Source organism: Nipponia nippon, unplaced genomic scaffold, assembly GCF_047370975.1.
Source record: "Nipponia nippon isolate SJK-2023a ecotype South Korea unplaced genomic scaffold, ASM4737097v1 scaffold_2, whole genome shotgun sequence".
In the NCBI taxonomy this organism is placed as follows: domain Eukaryota; kingdom Metazoa; phylum Chordata; class Aves; order Pelecaniformes; family Threskiornithidae; genus Nipponia; species Nipponia nippon.
This window is the reverse complement of record NW_028262336.1, coordinates 2,860,593-2,879,111: the sequence shown is the minus strand read 5'-3', so window position 1 is coordinate 2,879,111 and position 18,519 is coordinate 2,860,593. Positions and strand designations below refer to the sequence as shown.

The following is an 18,519-nucleotide window of genomic DNA, read 5'->3' as shown; positions in this document are numbered from 1 at the left end:
GGAATGGTCCTCACGGCCTTAACACGGTGCTGTGGTTCCTCAGACAAAAGGATTAGTATTAATCTATTATTCTTTTATTTAAAGATGTTTTCCTCTTTAAAAAGCCAAATACAAATCAAAATGACTTATTGCATGTTGTTTAAAAATTCACTTTAAATACGCTAGCATCCCCTCTGACACTTGAGTATCTGAGAAGACCTGCAACCGAATTTAATTTCAGTCCTACTTCCTGCCCTCAGCCAGCTTCCTGTGACTTGAGGGCAGCTAACCTTTAGATACAAAAGTTCATAAAACTTTTTTTTTTTTTTTTTTTTAAAAAAAACAAAAGAGTCAACCCACCCGCTCTTGCAGCCCATTCTTGCCACTTCTGGAAGCTATTCCCCCTTTTCTACCCTCACCCATAGCTACAGAAGAGAAGCTGATATGGACAAAGCCAGAACAGAGGCAGAGATAAAAATATGAATTTTAATTCAGAGCATTTAGTGTATTTACAATAGGAAGTTTCTCCCTGATGAAGGGATGAGAGACTAAAAAAAAAAAAATATCCATGTTACAGATGTGCGCGCAACCTGCACCTGATGCAGGCTAATTGATTTTTGCTATTTCTGCTTCACCCGGGGTACTACCCGTGAGAAAGCGATGGTGAGAGCCTGGAGATGGTACAGAATGGCTCTCACACCCAAATAGCAATCACAGAATGCAGTTCAGGAAGTAGTGTGAAGTTATTCAACAGTTGCTAAAAATATATATATATATATATATGTACACATACACAGTCCCATTTGCAGTTAGATCAGATTCAGTGAATTGTTCAGAGACAGATAAGCAGGTAGACACAAGCCTACCAACCTGTGTGCAAGCACAGATTTGCAGAGGTGCTCACGCTACTAGGTACGTAGGTACCTTCTCACTCAGACAGATGCATGCATCCCTTTCCCCTCTGCACTTGGACAAACACACGGGCAGGTATTTTGTTAATGCTATCTTACATGGTTTCTAGGTACAGAAAAAAAAACTTAAGAAAAAAGCACCAACACTCTCATCTGATGTCTCCGAATCCTTAATTCCTCTTGAACCAGAGGGAAATGGGCATGTGAAAAGGATAACATCCTCCTTTTTCTCACAGAGCCGCTGGTTCTGAATCTCCACGACTCTTTTGCCACAGCGATAACTAGTTGATACCGAAAGAGGGCAATCCTCTCCTGCTCCCAGAAACAGGCATGTTGTCCTCTCACCACTTCCCTTAAGTCAGATGTAGCAATCAAAGGGCTGCAATGTGAGCCAGTTCAACTGTCTGATCTTGCAGAAAAATAGATCTGCAAAAAGTGAGCAAGTACTTTACCATCTGAACAGCCAGCTTACCCAAGTCACCCTGCAAGTTTACCCACCACATGGTGGGCGGAGCACCTGTTTCAGCAACAACTTGTCCGTAGAGTCACTCTGAGCTCCTGTTTTCAGCTTGGTCAGAGTCCACGCACCACTTCCTTTATGAGGTGCTTTCCCTCCTTGGGAAAGGCGTTATTGCAGAGGCTTGTTGTGGTTTAAAGATGCTGAACTACATGATGGTTGAGAAGCAAACCTCAGCCTTCCTCCAGCATCATCTGCTGCTGCTCCAACAAACCCAGTTAACAAGTGTTAGAAAGATAGGGAGGTATGGGAAAAGGAAGACAGGAAAGGAAGAGAGTTATGATCCTCTCTCAACAGTCATAGCGAGGGCAACTGAAGCAGAAATAGATTAAAGATGGTTGTGGAGGCTGCAAGGTTGCGGAGAGTTCTGGTTTAGCAAAGCCTCTTGAATAGCTTCACTACAGCCACTCAGCTCCATCTGGTTGAGAACACAGCTGATGTGCTCCACAGTTGCAGCATGGCCCATCTGCAGTTTCCACAGTCTAAGCATTTCATACTGGGCATCTCGTAAACGCCGATGCTCCATCTCAATTCGCTCTAGATCATAGTCACTCAGACCCAGACGCCTCACAAACTCTTTCCACCGAGATGGCGGTACGTGATCCACCACGGTGTAGAGAATAGCAGGGTCTGTGAAAAGAGAAGAAATAAGCATGAGAACCAGGATTCTACAGCCTCAAGGAGAACGTGAATAATCCAGCACTGGATGGTGCCTTAGGATCGTGCATTGCCCCCTCCTGTTCAGGTCTTCTACAGAGTAGCACACAGACTCGTGTGATGTCCAGACTTGCTCTTATCCCTCAAAAAGCAATGGGAATGCTTCCATATGCTCTTGTGTAAGGTTATGAGCAGAGCTGAACGCACAATGCTTAGGGCCTTGCTGCCACACATTCCTGCCAAAGGAATGCTCCGGGTCAGCATCCCAGAGGCATGAAGACTGACAGCACATCACCACATATGACAATCCATTTTGCTGGTACGGAAAAGGGACAACAGAAAGGCCTTGCGTAAATGTTTAGCATTCGCAGGCTCTGGGCATGCTTCTGCCTTTGTACTGTGCCACGCATGAAGTATACACACAGGTCATGTACGCCAGGTAGAGTCTGTCCAACATCCTCCTAGCCGCACCTGCGTCATCAGGTTCTCGTTTGCCTGGGGAAGGAGGGCAGGATGGGGCAGTTTCACTTACTGTCTGGAAGCTGTGTCTTTCTGGCAGGTCTGACACAGTCTGGTAACTCATGTGAACTCTGCAGCAGAGGTGCAGGTGGTGGTGTTTCTTTCACTGACAATTCTGTTTCCTTCTGAGACTCGGGAAGAAGGATGGAAATTTCACCTCTTTTTACCTCAACCTGAAAGACACATTTTCTTAGTCCAGAATCACCCACAGCAGCACAATACACCTGTCTCCTGCAAGGAACCACTAGCTTTATATACTAAAATTTATCCAAGATAGGTGGGGAGCAGGTAGTGAGGTTTTAATTCTTCCTATATGCCCTGTTTGAGCAGAAGGCACCAAACATTTCTTTCCAGCGGAACCCAAGGAGTTTAACTCTCTTTTGGCATCAAAAAACAGTAGTCTGGAAAAAATATTTCTTTGCAAAATCAAGTAAGGATGAGACCCGAAATCACTGCCATTCTAGAAGTTCCACATGCCACCCTTCCCATCAGCCTTCTCTGTAAGGCTGTGGAAACCCCACCTCAACTATTGTTGGGCCCTCTTAATTGCAGAACAACACTGGACCTGAGAGAACACTGTGAAGCAGCACTGAGAGGCTTGTGGGGTCAAGATCTGAAGTGAAGTAAAATTAGTTAAATCCTTTAAGCTTAGGGTACATAGGAAGAAAAAGGGATTAAGGACCAGCTATCTGGAAAAAAAAAAAAAAATGTGTCCAGAAAGAAAGAAGCAAAAAGCCAGGAGTTTGAAAAGCATCCTCTAGAAGAGGGGAAGTAAAATGTTAATGGCTCCACCCTCTACAGGAAAAGACTTCTGAATTAAACAGCCCTATTACTCAGCTCGTTTGAAAATACAAGGCCTGAAAACAGCCCATGGGGAAAAATGTTACTCTGGATCCCAGGCTAGCATAGTTGAAAGTAGAAGGAAAGCTCTTATACTCCTCATCTTGCTCACCTCAGATACTGGCTCCTTGGTTGTCTCCAGCAAAGAAACTTTAAAGAAAAAAAAAAAAAAAAAAGAAAAGAGAAAGCAGAAATTATTTTCACTTCCTCTCTTCCCAAAGAAAACAGGAAAGCAGCTATTCACAATCCTGCCCTCAAAAGGTTTTACAGCAAAACACACATCTCCCGGCAATGAGCTCACATGCACTTCCAGTCACAGCTATGGGCATGGATGCAGAGTTGTAAGATCTGCACCAAAAGCTTAGCTGTCAAGTTCTCATGTTCCTCTGACCTTGCAGCAGAGTAATGGGATCCCACTTTTTCCCCTCACACGTGTGCACATACACAAACACACAAAGAACGATGTCTATCCCAATTAATATTGCTGCATATGCTACTGTACTCACCACAGGAGTGGAAAGATGATGCTATCGCATTTTCCTGGACCAGCTTCACTACTTTATTTACAACGTAGAGGACAGAGATAACTCCAAATATTGCAACAATGATGCCAAGGACAAGGCTCCCATCTGGACAAAAGGAAGAGGGCAAATGAGCGAGTGACTGAGAAAGGAAGAGGTAAGTGCTAGAGGAAGAACAGCAAACGAACACATGCAAATGGTAGGGACAAAAAGCAAAATGGTTTGAGAGAGCGCAGAAAATAACACTGGACAAAAGGCATTAACACAACAAAAGCCTACACTGAAAAGATTCCACTGTCCCTCAGTACTCACTCAGCCCAGATGAAGTCGGTGAGGTAGTCACTGGGCTATGACACTGCAGGCATTCTTCTCCAATGCAGCTGAAAGAGCAAATCAGAGAGGTGAGCATGCATTAAATGAAACACTAGCCATTTGCAACAATCCTAAGTAACAGACAAGTCAAGAGAAGACTGCAAAGCACAGCAATGCAGTGTGGCTAGTGACTTTGGGTTCTTAGTGGGCTGATGCCTACACACAGAGAAGACCGGGGGTGGCAGAGGGGAAGACCCAGATGCCCCAGAAAGGCAGAATGTTGCAAAGTTATGTCAAGATGGACTGAGCCTTGAGAAAAATTTCCTTCCCCTATGGGGCTTGTGTCTGCTGTCTCTCCTACTCAGTGGAGGGGCATACAGAGAGAAAAAAAGCTCACCTGTTGCAAGGCTTGCAAACATTACTAAGTGTCAGGAAGAATCGTGGCTTACACCTGCAAATTGTGTCTCTGTTCTTTGAACCTGTAGAGAAAAGAAGAAACGGTTGCCATAACCTGGACAGAGGAGAAAACAAAAGGAGAAAAATCTACTCTGAGATGGGTGGGAGATTATCCCTCTTTGAGCCTGGAGAGCTGCTACTGAAGAAGAAAAAGACGATTCACTCTATGTTTGAGGACAGGGTAGGGGGAGGATAAAAATAATAAAAAATAAGGGTACCACTGTCTTGGTAGGTCAAAGACCTCTGTAGAGGCTTGGAAAGGGACTAAAATTACAGTGCAGCTGAAATTGGTCTAATGGATAATGACAGTTGCAGTGCAAAAGCAGGGAAAGTCACTCAAGTTCAAGCGTGACAGGAAGGGGAAATCACACCAGTCAGGCAAAGAGGAGGGGGAAGTGGTCCCTGGGCAGCTGGGACTGGTGAGGAAGTCAGTTCAGGGCAGGGAGAAATCACTTCAAGCCATGGGACACACATCCACTCTTGTGATCTGCTACGCTGTGAATGGAAGGGGTAAGAAACCAAAGAGCTCTTGCTTCTAAGCAAGTCACAGTACGGAGACTGAGTAAACCAGGTGTGGTGAGCAGCAGACAAGAACAGCGATGGAAGGTCATAAAGTTGCATGAGGGGAGGGAAAAAGGTATTAGAACAAACAGCAGGCATTCTGTGGCAAGCGAGGGACAGGACTAAACCAGTTCTATATCAGCCAAGAGGGAAGGAAATTGCTCAAGGGCAGCGTACGATGATGACCCTTGAGGATAGGTATAAGCAAGCATGGAAACTGTGACAGAGAAAGGCTACCGAGCACCAGAGGGAACGCATTCACCAGTGAGACAGCAAACCTCATGCTAGGCAGGGTAAGAGACAGGAAAGGGATCAGGAGAAGCAGAATTTGCAAAGAACAGGGGATAGCTTTAGGACAACAAGGTAAGAACATTTAAGGGACATGAACAGAACTAGACTACAGCACAAAGTGGAGGGTGGCAAGCAGTATTTGGTTAAGATCTCTTGATTCCTGACTGGAGATGAGGCAGCTTGGGACAGCTAACATGGGTACTTCTCCCAGACACCTTCACCATCCCTAGGCCACACCCAATGCCACCGGGTACAATTCAGCATTACCTGAGCAGCTCTTTAGTTTAAAACGCTGCACAGTACACTGTGGTGCTTCAGCAACTGACTGACAAGCAGTTCAGCTGGGCACTGGGACCAGCGGTATTTTCAGCCATTGTACTCAAAGTGCTTCCAGCAACTGGTGAGGGAAATGCAATGAGCATCAGGAGAAACATCCATACAAAGACAAAAAAGGAAGGTAAGAGGGAAATCTGCTCCAGAGCATAAAGACGTTGCTTCAGTACATGCAAGGCAGATGTACCAAAATTAAGCAGAAAATATCTCCTCACAACAGCCAAAAATGAGAAACCATTCAAGGACAAAAGGAAGGTAGAAACTGTGATAGAAAACAGGAATTGATGCCAAGGCAGGCAAAAAATGGCAGTCTTTCTGGGGAAAGGGGGAAGGCAAAACCAAGAGTTGTTCCAAAACTACAATCACTTTAGGGCAAGGCACTGCAGCATATCAGAAAGTGAACAGAGGGCTGCTAATGTCTACCCTAGTACAATATGTCTGTACTGGAGCCATATCCATGCCATACTCACAGTTGGCAATAATCCCATTGACACACGAGCTGCAGTTCCTACACTGGAAGAGATCAGACAAGCCAATCTGATATTGATTCTTCCGACAGCCGCATACAGTATCTTGCTTTGGGGTGCAGGGGGTCTCTACTATCTGCTGAAATTCTGAGGAAAGGAAAAGCAATTATTCTAACCTCTTCCCTCACCTTCAGCTGAGAGCACTGTTATGATGACAGGTATTGTTATCCCCTAATTTTCGCAGAGAAAGGCTAAAAAGGCCTGCAAACTGTATCCCAGACTGTAGTAATTTGGTAACCCTTATTCCTGCTGTCCCCAATCCTTTCCCATACATCGTCCTTCTGCCCATTCAATTGCTTACTGTTCCAAGCTTCCTCGCTCACCTTGTCTTCCCCTCCAGCACCCCACCTGCCACTAGCACCCATTTTCCTCAGGTCGTGGAGATAACTCACCTGCGCGGCAATGTGTACACTGGAAGCATTTAGACATGGTGTTATCAACAGCTGTGAATGTGCCGTTAGCACACGGAAGACAGACAGGTGCCTGGTCAGGCCGATCACAGTCTTTTTCCTTGTAGGTACCTGCAAGAATATCACTTAACAGAGCTCTGACAGGAAGGCAAACGCGGTGTTGTAGGGAGGATGGGAGTCATCGATTCCTCAGAGAAACCCTGGAGTTGATGGCGTAAGGATTGAGTATGCTTCCTCTTGCCATTGTGAAGGGCACTGACAGCCCAAAAGAAGAGACAAGGAATAAGAATTTGTCTGGGTAGGGATAGGTACTAAGGAAAGGGACCACTCATATAGCTGTAGGACAGAGACAGTTTGAGAGTGCAGGACAGGGAGATGCGTCTAAGGTGAAGGTCACTATTACTGTACTTATTTTACATACCTGCATGGCACCTCATGCAGCAGTGGGTCTCTCTGGGATGTAGGTATTGTCCTAGTGGACACTGCACCTGCCTCTTTTCTCTCCTCAAGGGGTTAGAGGGGTCTCTTCCATCCAAAGCTACCTGATGGACTTGCAGTGTGTATGGTACTGGAGCAATTTCTACAGATTCCTTCGTCAGCACACAGACAAATGTTAGGATAACCTGTAAATACAGAGGGAGAGAGAGGCAAGGAAAGAGGGAGAACATCAAGGTGAGAAAACATCATAACCCCTGGCAGACTGCGCAGCTGACTTCAGCACTTTTAATTAAATCTTTTTATAACAGTGAGTTCAATTGACTTGACCAATTCTGATATCAGGAGCCTCCACTGGCAAAAGCGTGTGGGGAGATTATTTACAAAACAAAACAAACCAACAAACCCATGCCTGTCATCTGTGTTATTAATATGCCACACAATGGCAATAGTCTCTATGACAAACGGGTTGTATATAAAGCAAATACTTTTTGTGGCGTGCAATTTATAGATGGAATGCCTTGAAAATGCTGCAGCTTGCAAGAAAGTTACTCAAAAGCAAAGGAATGTTTTTATTAAGGAAGGCAGTAAGACTGCCCATCTAAAAACAGTTCCGGAGAGAAGAATGCATCCAGTACTTGCAGTTCTACTGAATAAATAAACCGGATGGGAAGTTTGGAATACGAAGGCAGAGGAGGATCTCACTGCATGCGAAGTACAGAAAAACTTCCAAAACTACTCCTAAGCAAGCCAACCCTAGAAATGTGGGAAAGTTAGGTTTTCAACTTCTCCCCCGCCAAACGTACACTCTTCCTTTTAAACTGCAGCTGTTAACATTGTCTGAACAGTCTGCCACAAAAATGTGCACTTTCTTCTTTTTTTTTTTTAGTTCTTTTAAGATTTACTTGCTATTTTTCATTTTGAAGATGACCGTCGTCAAGAATTTTAACAGAAATATTAAGATTAGCATGACTGCAGTATGACTGTAAGAAAGTGTGAGTGTGTATACACACACACACACACAGAAAGGAACAGCAGAACAAAGGGTTAAAAGAACAGCCTGTACCGATAACGAAGGACACCATTCCCTGGACATTGTTTTCAGGACACTATTCCCAGCAGCGAAATTGAGAAATGTGCTGTTTACATCATGGCCAAAAGGTCTACACTCTGGTAAGACCACAGCATAGATGACTCATCAGCAAAAGACCCTGCACCGGGAGGATAGTAACGAGATTGCAGCATACCACAAACGCGATTCATTTGCCTGTTGGCCCAACAGAAAGACAGACCCTAGGCATGTATTTCAAACATTCAGGCAAGGAAAAAACATACAATAACAAAAAGGTTAAGGAAAAAGAAAAACCACCCCAAACCGGGAAACGACTTGGCCCAAGATGTATGAAGCCTGAAGTCAGTAAGTTTCTATGGCAAAGCCCATCCCATACCAGCTGATGACTCCCAAATGGTATGATGGAGTTGTCCAAAAGATAGTTTGTAGTCCCATGAAGAACCCCAGCAGCGCAATGAAGACTTGACAGCCATTGTCCCTTGTCGTCTGTGTGGCACACAAGCGATGCTGGCCACACCATCTGGACATACACGTGTTGGTGCTTCCGAGTACGTCGCGGAGACCGTGTGCCAACGTAATCTATGCATCAGAGCGTGTGAACGCATGAAAAGCGACTCTCTTTTTTGCAAATAAATACCACCCCACCCCATCCATACAATCCCACAATGAGTTTTACTACACTAACTTCCCTACATTGTAATGTTTTCACAGCTTGCTTTTTTGAAAGTGGTAAGATGCCTAGCTGTACAGGCACAGCTTCAGAGTTCCGTTTCTTTTTGCTTTTTCAGCTAGGAGAGTTATAGCAAAAGCAAAGTAAACCAATAAGGGTAAACCACAATGCTGATACCAATTTTGTGGTTGCAAGCTTAAGAAAGGATACGCAAAATGAGATGGCTATGACAGCCCCATGCTGTCCTATTTCTCTCTCAAAATTAAAGCCTTGGGAGAGAAAGGTACAGACATGAAAGCAACTTAAAACCTCAAGAAGGATAGGACTTTGCAACTCTGACAAAGCAAAAACCCCGTTTTTCAGACAGCTCTGTCATACAAAGACATATTCAATAGATCAAATGCTAAAATGGTGAACAGGAAAAAAAGAACCACGTATTTAAATAACTATCATTTCAGACTTAATTAGCTGACCACAGGATAAACACAAGCACTCCTACAACTCAGTAAGAAATAAAACTCATTTCAGCAGCTGATAGTCTTTTACAAGATTGATTGCTTGCAGGAAAACGGGTAAAAGATCATTCACAGATGGTCTGGCAGCAACAATAATAAGTCCTGATTCTCTTACCAATGATTAATCCCCTGACACGGGAATATATACAGCCAGCCGGTAAGTCAGACAAGTCAGCAACAGAAACAACAGGGGAAAGCATCAAAGATCAAGCCAAAAACATTTAGAAGAATACACCTTCAAAACCAAAAGAAAACAGGAAAGGTGTTTTCAATTTTTCAGATTAAGTGAAAGTGTGTCTATAAGTATAATCAAACCAGAGTTAACATGTTATTACTGATGAAAATCTGAGGAACAGAGAGTCACAGACCACAAGTGACTCACAAACCAGTGACTTGGCCTTCCAGAAAAATCATTCACGTGGAGGAAAAAAAAAACACCACCATCTTAAGCAGCTCCCCAAGCCATTCAGCAGTATACTGATTTATACCAATGAGAGACTTCATAAAATTCAAGAAATACATGAAATTAGAACAGAATAGACTATTTCAGTTCAAAGGGACCTACAACGATCATCTAGTCCAAATGCCTGACTAATTCAGGCCTGGATAAGTTAAAGCATGTTATTAAGGACATTGTAGAAATGCCTCTTAAACACTGACAGGCTTGGGGCATCGACCACCTCTCTAGGAAGCCTGTTCCAGTGTTTGACCACCCTCTTGCTAAAGAAATGCTTCCTAACACCAAGCCTGAACCTCCCCAGCACAGCTTTGAACCATTCCCATGAGTCCTGGCACTGGATCCCAGGGAGAAGAGCTCAGCACCTCCCTCTCCACGTCCCCTTCCTCAAGAAGCTGTAGAGAGCTACGAGGTCGCCCTTCAGCCTCCTCTTCTCCAAACCAGACAAGCCCAAAGTCCTTAGCCGCTCCTCACAGGACATGACTTCCAGCCCTTTCACCAGCTTTGTTGCCCTCCTCTGGAGGCATTCAAGGACCTTCACATCCTTCTTAAACGGTGGGGCCCAGAACTGCACACAGCACTTGAGCTGAGGCTGCACCAACGCTGAATACAGCAAGATAATCACCTCTTTTGACCGGCTGGTTACGCTGTGGTTGATGCAGCCCAGGATGCGGTTTGCCCTCTTGGCTGCCAGGACACCCTGCTGACTCATACTGAGCCTGCTGTCAGCCAGCACCCCCAGATCCCTTTCTGCAGCGCTGCTCCCCAGCCACTCCTCTCCTCATTTATGCTTGTGCTTGGTGTTACTCCATCCCAGGTGCAGAATCCAGCATTTGGACTTGTTAAATTTCATCCCAGTAATCATTGCCCAATGCTCCAATCTATTTAGAGCCCTCTGCGAGGCCTCTTGACCCTCAAGGGAGTCAAGAGCACCCCCCAGTTCGGTATCATCAGCAAACTTGCGAATGGTGCATTCAACTCCTGCATCCAGATCGTTGATGAATATACTGAACAGAACTGGTCCTAGAATTGAGCCCTGAGGAACACCACTGGTGACCAGTTGCCAGCCAGATGTAGCCCCATTTACCAAGCACTGAAGCCTCAAGTTATTGGTAACAGCTCACCGAGGCAAAGTTTAGGGGTCTTCTACAACTGAAACAAGGTGATTTTCCATCATTAGATTTACAACATGCTCCGATTCCACTCGCCAGAAGAAAGAGCAAGTACCCACTAACCAATGCTGCACAGAAAAGTGGACAGCGTGTTATTACCTGAGCCGAATGATAATTCAAACCACCAAACCACATCATGCACACCGGTGATTCATGTTTTTAGTGAGCGGGGACTTCCCAGGAAAAAAAAGTCATCAGAAACTCTAGGTTTTATTTCTGAAACTGCTGCAGAAATAAACAAAATATGGCAGATGAAAACCAAAAAAAAACCCAAAACAAACCACTGCACAAGCCCAAAAGCTCTTCTATGCAAAGTTTTGGCAGCTGAGACAGGAGCTAGGAGCCCCTGCACCATCTTCAACCTCAAATATTCTTCAATTACTGCCTCCACTACAATTCACACCCTTGGCTGCTGCTTCTGCCTCATCAGACCACGCACAGAGAACTGCAAGGGAGGTGACATCTCTGCACAGTAAGGTAAAGAAAGAAAGGAATGGCAAAGATAAAAGTGAAGAACAAAGCAAGATGCAAGAAGGATTGCCGGGGTGGTGGAAATAAGAAGGAACATTTGAGAGCACTGTTCTCAGGGCAAAGAGAAAGAAGGCACAGTATCTGAAACAGAGGGACAGCGCAGGGAAGTGCAGCGTATTGATACCTGATAGATAGAAACTATCAATTTAACGTCGTGAGAATCATTATACAACAGATGTAGCCAAACAAAAGTAAATCTTTGTGAATAGTTAGGACACTTGTAAGATAAGAAGCTCCTGAATACTCCCCCTTTAGACAGCTCAGCCTTGGGAGAGCAGATGCACGGAACCATAAAGTAAGGAAGTTGCAAGAGGACCATTAGACCAGAACAAACCGACCTTGAAGGACATCGCATACGTGATCCCATAACTGAGTCTGCGCAGAAGTAAAGGTCAGTCAGCGAACACAGTGAAGACGACTACGAGCCTTCATCTGAAGACCCCCAAAGACCACCACAGAAGATGACTGTGCATGCGGACTGGACATTTACATATGTTAACAAGTTCCAGGAAATCTCATGTTTATGTAGACGAATTCTCGGAAATCCTATGAATATGTATATTTTCATAGGATATAATTACTGAAAGTTTATCAAGCCGTTGGAGCACTTATTGTGGAATTATCCCCAGTGCTGCCCAGCACCGCAATAAAAAATGCCTGCTTTCTAAAACTCCAAAATTAAGTTTTAGAGAGTGAATTATTTTCCACTTATCGGTAACAGTAGCAGGGCTACCGTGTTATCACCTGCCAAAGTCCACAAGGCTAGGACACACCAAATTACTCAGCATGGATGCCACAGCTCTGTATCACGCGCTCTGCCCTCCCTGTGCAGAGCTGTGGCCCTGCTGCTACCTGCAAGGCTCCTCGCAGGGAGAAGGGCGGAGGGAGCAGGGACAGTGACACACAGGTATGACAGTATGATGGGAAAGGGAGGATGGAGAGGGTTGTGTTGGCAGCAAGATTCCCCTCTCTTAGAAAGCCAGCGGATGCCTACAAGTGTCTGGAGTGGACCAAGGCCGGTCACAGAAAGCAAATTGAGTGGGAAGGGGGGGATTAGACAGGCGGGAAGCGACTCCCGCCCCCACACCCAGCACCTTGAGACCCCACGCCTGTTCACGTGAACTAACAGGAACGCAATACTTGCTGCAGCAGATGCTCGGGTATTAGTATTCCAAACAATTCAAATAGTACTGCCCATCACTAGGCTAAATGTTTAAAATAGTTCCAAATTAATAATTTCCAGAGTTTAAATCTCCTTAACACAACAGCATAAAGCTGAAAATTTCAAAATAAAACAATTTTGTAAATCCAGATGTGCTGTTAAAATCCAGAGATTAGGAGGCTTACTCCTTTTTTTTGTACACACCTAACATATTCATCATGTAATAAAGCATTTCCCCACCAACACCTTATTCAACTGCTTCTCTCAAAAGACTTCCCTTTTGCAAATTTCGTTTTTAAACTAAATAACTACCTGCAAATAAAAAGCATCACAAGTCATTAGAATTTCTCAAACATTTCTTAATAGAAACTCCCTTTTGCTTAAGAGTTCAACATGACACATACCAATGCACAAGTAATCTACGTGTCAGTCATCTGTAAGCCTTTTTGATGAGTCATAAAAAAAATTAACCAGCTTGAAAGTTTGGAAGAAAACAGAGATCCTGCTCAGAATAATGAGCTACCAAAGAAATCGGGGTGCAAGATTATCCTTATATTCTTTGACTGCTTCTGCTATTTCCAAAAGCTCTTTGAGGTTTGCATTTTTTGTAGTTTGCTATACAAAGATGCATGGGAAACCAGAACTTCTGCTTTACACACCAAGAAGTGTATATTAAAGCAACATTTACAGGAAGCTTTTCTCATTGCTCACTAAAACCTGGAAAGGTCAAAAGAAGGATACACTAGCTATTATTATAAATAATCCTCCATTTTATGAAGATCAGATGGAGGAAATACTGTATTTTAGGCCTTGTATCAAACCAGGAGACTGGTAACAGCTTTCACACAATGAAGAAAGGCCTTAGAAATCTTAATTTCAGGAAAACAAACAACTGATTTATCTATAAAGATCATGCACTTCACGCCATAAAATATGTGTATATAATACACAGTATATAAAGTTAGAAGTTGTTATTTCATATTAGCAGAGATAAAGAAAAGAGTGAAAAATTCAGCAGGTGATCACAACTGTAAGAAAATAACTTTTTACTTTTTCCATAGAGCACACTGTGGTGAACGCTATGTCAGAGTCCCGAGTCACAGACACGCGACACCCCCGTAGTTCACCCGCCTGCGTTCTGGGCTGACTGGGACGGTGCAGCTGTACAGCCTCGCATCAGAGCGTCGTCGGAGCAAGCGTCGCGGGAAGGCTCAGCAGGGGCCTTCCCCTTCAATCCCGAGCTGATTTTCAGCTGGGCGCAAGCCCTCGGCCCCTGCTCGCGCTGTGCTGCGGCCGTCCTCACGCCCCTTGTCAGCGACTCGCTAGGTGAATTTTTTGAGTCGGGTAATTGTCACGTGCTGAGTCCTATTCATTTGACCTGATATACTCCTGTTTGTTTTAATAGAGAAATGTAGCAATACTGCTTTCTGTAGCGATGTGCTTTCTACTGCCAGGTTCCCAAGACCACAACAGAAAGATCTATGTTACCAAGGGTTAAAGGTTATCCAGCGATGAGGATAAGACTCTGGATGAGAACACAAGACATCTGCCCCAAATAAAAACGAAGCCTCTTTGTGATGACTATAGAAAATTGATAAGAAGGAGCTAAATGACAAAATTAGTTTTACCCCAAATAATACTGCTAATGCAGAAAAAGGATTACTTAATAAAAAGTAAGGGAAAGGCATCCAAACTGATAATACTGATTACTTGTGAGAACTTAAATTACCACATAATTGAAATTCGCCCAGACCCAGATATCAACACCTTCCATTTGGGTAGAAGTGGACGGTCATCAAAAAATAGAAATTAAAATTAGATGAATTAGCAGATAAAAAGTGGAATGAACCTGCTTGGACAAAGCAATCAGAAATGCAATCAAATGCTATGAATTATTAGGAAAAGATTTGAAAACAAAACAGAAAGTGTTATTATGCCAGCGTATAAATCCATAAGCACTGAATCCAGACTGTAGTTCTGGTCCCCGATCCTGAGAACATAAATTAACCCAGATATGATACAGAGAAAGGTAACAAGGACTATCAGCGGTACAGAATGGCTGCTGTAATGGAAATGATTAAAACTACTGGTCTGTAAAAGAGACAACTGAGCAGAGAATACCGTAGCAGGCTCTAAGTCATGAATACCACAGAGAAGGTAAACTGGGATGGCTGTTCTCCATCTCTTCCAAAACAAGACCTAAAAGGCATCACATAAAACAAGCAGGAGACAGGTTCAAAACAAATACAGGGAGGTACTTTTTCAGCCAACACGTAGCTGAGGTTTGGGACTCCCTGCCAAAGTGCTGGGGGTGCCAGAAACGTGCCTGCGTTCTAAAAGCAATCATCACACCCACCAGCAGAAGAAAAAGCACACTCAGGGGTCCAAAATACAAAGACACCATTTCAACTCAGGAATTCGTACAGTGACAGATCACTGGAAGCCAGGAAAGTATTTTTATTTGTCATTGTTGTACGCTTGCCCTGCTCCGAAACCCTTGGTAGACTGTTGGCCACTGCTGGAAACAGGGTGGTAGGCCCAACAGTTCTTTCTTACAATGCACTCGGTGGCTTGGTTTTCAATTTTTATATAACATAGCTTCTGACTTCAAAATTGCAATTCCTCCCTTTACCTTCAAAAAGAATCAATGCCAGAGGCACCCTTGTGGCTGTTTTGTCTTTTTCTTCATAAAACTGAACTTCCTTTAATAAATGAAACTGCTGTTATATGTATATATATTTTTTTAATGAGACAGAAAACACATTGGCCTCAGCGAAGACAGCTGCCGTTGTTTTCCACTGTGGAAGTCAGGAGCGCGTGGGGAAAACAAAGAAGACCTAGAAACAACATTAAGGACACGCAAAAAGAGAAAATACATGGAAACAAGCTATAGGAAATTTTGAAGAATCAGAGGAAACATAAAAGAATCAGAAATCTAGAAGGGGGGCATCAAGGGAGTAAGAAAGGCCGTGAGGGCAAATGATGATATGGAAAGTAAATGGAAGATGGAAGGGCATGCGACAGAGTGAGAATTGTAACACTGAAAAAAAATAATTTATGGAAAAGATAAACATTATCTGTAATGAGTGAGTGTGGTGTTATTGAGAACATGAAATGACAAGAAAAAGAAATCCTGCTGAAGAACACTCTTCCTCCAGCATATTATTTAACTGAAGACAATATAATGAATCTGGGGAATCCACTTATTTTTTTGTGCGTTTTATTGCCAATAATATGAATAATATCACAAATAGTATCTGAATTACAGCAAAATATGTGCACCACTATACTTAAGTCAGAAATATGCTTTTCCAGGTTTGCTAAGTGCTTTGAAAACTACATGCAAGTCATCTCAACAGTTGGTGTATCCTACCTAGGTCCTGAGATGGTAAGTGATCCACAGTTAATCAAGGTGTAGAGTGCTCCTACTCTACAGTTTTAGTTGTGCGGTCTTACCCGTGCTAGCTGTAACTCTATTACCTGGTTGCCAAAAGCTTCCAAGCACGAAGAATAAAGCTTCTGGAAGAAGATGACTTTTAGTTGGGCAATCACAACTTTTTGACAGCAAGTTAACAGCTAACCCAACATTACAAATCCAGTGCAGTCAGGTGCAAGTGCTTGTTACTAGGACGCTCGGGTATTTAGGAATAAACAGTTTGACCTTATAAATTCCATACCAGAATTTATAGCCATGTCACGATGTTAAGTGACATCACCCCTACTGTCACAGTTTTATCACACATCTGCTGATACTGGATGGTCATTCACCTCTAGCAGTCAGGTTATTCATAAAACTCTCAAATTTTTTTTTCACAAGTAACATTTTCACCTGCAAAATTACAACGAACAGCTCAGAACTCTTGACCTGAGATACCCAAGAAGGCTAAAGAAGATTTGCCAGCAAAGGCAGACTCGCTAAAAACAAAACCCGTGGTTTGGGGCGTAGGTACAGCCCACTAATCTTTGTTTAAATGCCGGCAGAGGAGCGACAAAGCTTTCCTCCCTTTGCTAACAGCAGCGCGCCCATCCCGTCCCTGGCGGCACAACCGCAGGCACCTGCGGCCGACCGCACAGCGGAGCCGGGTGAGCCAGAGGCGGCTCGGCCGGCCCCGACCCCCGCACACCGGTGGCGGGAGCGGAGCCCAGCCCGGGGCGGCTCCGTGCCCCCCCCCCCCCCGCGGGCCCCGGCTCCGGCATAAGCCCCGTGCCTGGCGAGTTAACGGCGGCGCCGCGGGCTCCAGGAAATCCTCCGCCATTCCTGCGGATCCAGCCGCCTTTTCACTGACTCAGGGATAAATCCCGGAAACGGCGGCGAACCCAGCGCACAGCGGCGGGCGGGGAGGGGAAGGGAGGGGAGGGGGAGGAAGGGAAGGAGGGAGCCCCGCCGGCCTCGCCTCACCTCAGAGGCCCCGCAGCGCCGCTGCCCGGTTACACCGCAGGCGGCCAGGTGACGGCGGGCCAAGGGCGGCTCGGCTTCCCGACCGCCTGCCGCCGCTCCTCTGGGTCCGGCACCAGCCTCCCCCTCCACCGCGACGGCTCACCTCGGCCCTCCGCAGGAGAAAATGGCTCCCCGGGCGCTGTCCCCCGCTCCCCGCCCCGGGGCTGCCGTGAGGGAAGACAAAGCCCCCGGAGAGCGGGAGCAGAAAGCGGGCTGTCCGCAGCCCCGGAGCGATGGGGCGAGGAGGGGCGAGGGGAGCTCGGGCCCAAAAACGCCGCGGCGGGCACCGCGCTGCAGCTCCGGGGGCACAGCCCGCTGTGGGACCGGCCGAGGCGGTGCCCGTCCCGCGGAGAGCGGCCGAGCCCCCGCCGTCACTTACCGTCCCCAGCGACCCGCAGGGCAGCGCCGGGCCGCGCATGGCTCCGCGGCCCGCTACGTCCCCATGGCAGAGTCCCCCCGCGTCCCAGAAGCCGCCCCAGCCCGGGCCGGAGCTGCTCGGAGCGAAGCCACCCCGGCTCCAACTTCCTGCCAGCGGCCCCGGCGGCAGGAAAGAGGGCGGCGAGCGGGAGGCCGCCCGGCGCCACGCCCCGCCCGCAGCTGTCCGTAAAAACCGAGATGGTGGTGCACGGCCGGGCTACGACGACTAGCAAATACACGGGAAAGGTGTCGGAGGAGGGGCGCTGTACGCTTAACATTTCCTGACGCGAGCGTTTCACCTTTCGGCCGTACTTTTAATGATAACTTCACGTGAAACTTAACCACGTCGTTGTAAGAAAATAACTCTTTGCATCTTAACTGCCTTGTCAGCACCTAAATAATTCTTAAAGAAAGGTATTTATCAGCCCCAACTAGCATATTTAGAGTATATATGCCCATCCTGTACTATTTCATTTTGAACACGCGTTTGCTTGGGCACTCCAACAAACCGGCTGCACTGATAGTGCCAATGTAACAGTGAAGTGCGTGTAACGCTCTGCATGAGCTCCGCTCCATTTAATGTGTGCTCTTAACGACAGCCTTTTAAAAAATATATACAGTGAGGAATAAGTGGCTAAATGGTAAAGAACTCCCCTTGTTGCCTGCTAAGAGTTGCCCTCGTGCTGTTTCAGAACTATTTCCACTGGAGATAACCAGCTGCGTGTGTTAGTTACCTGGTCTTGACGCCTTGCCTGCTAAGGCTGACAGGAATTGGCCGCCTGTTACTGCATGAGCAGGAGGGACCGTGACGGGAAA

General features: G+C 45.6%; 1 protein-coding gene across 1 annotated transcript; it reads right to left on the bottom strand.

Annotated features, from left to right (window-relative positions):
* Positions 1-451: 451 nt before the first annotated feature.
* Positions 452-17,847, bottom strand: TNFRSF1A (TNF receptor superfamily member 1A). Its single transcript, XM_009460520.2, has 10 exons — positions 17,666-17,847; positions 7,256-7,457; positions 6,817-6,945; positions 6,368-6,511; positions 4,654-4,735; positions 4,257-4,324; positions 3,930-4,052; positions 3,536-3,573; positions 2,597-2,756; positions 452-2,037 (listed from the first exon to the last, which is right to left on the bottom strand). The coding sequence occupies exons 1-10, from the start codon at positions 17,702-17,704 to the stop codon at positions 1,736-1,738; spliced, it is 1,287 nt and encodes a 428-aa protein (XP_009458795.2). The 5' UTR covers positions 17,705-17,847; the 3' UTR covers positions 452-1,735.
* Between the last annotated feature and the right edge of the window lie 672 nt (positions 17,848-18,519).

What these genes read in the sequence shown, in the direction of transcription:
- TNFRSF1A (XM_009460520.2), bottom strand. Translation starts at nt 17,704, where the DNA reads ATGCGCGGCCCGGCGCTGCCCTGCGGGTCGCTGGGGACG. An exon ending in GTGTACACATTGCCGCGCAG is followed by an intron (nt 6,512 to 6,816) that starts GTGAGTTATCTC and finishes TCCTTTCCTCAG; the next exon opens with AATTTCAGCAGATAGTAGAG. An exon ending in AAAGACACAGCTTCCAGACA is followed by an intron (nt 2,038 to 2,596) that starts GTAAGTGAAACT and finishes CTCTTTTCACAG; the next exon opens with ACCCTGCTATTCTCTACACC.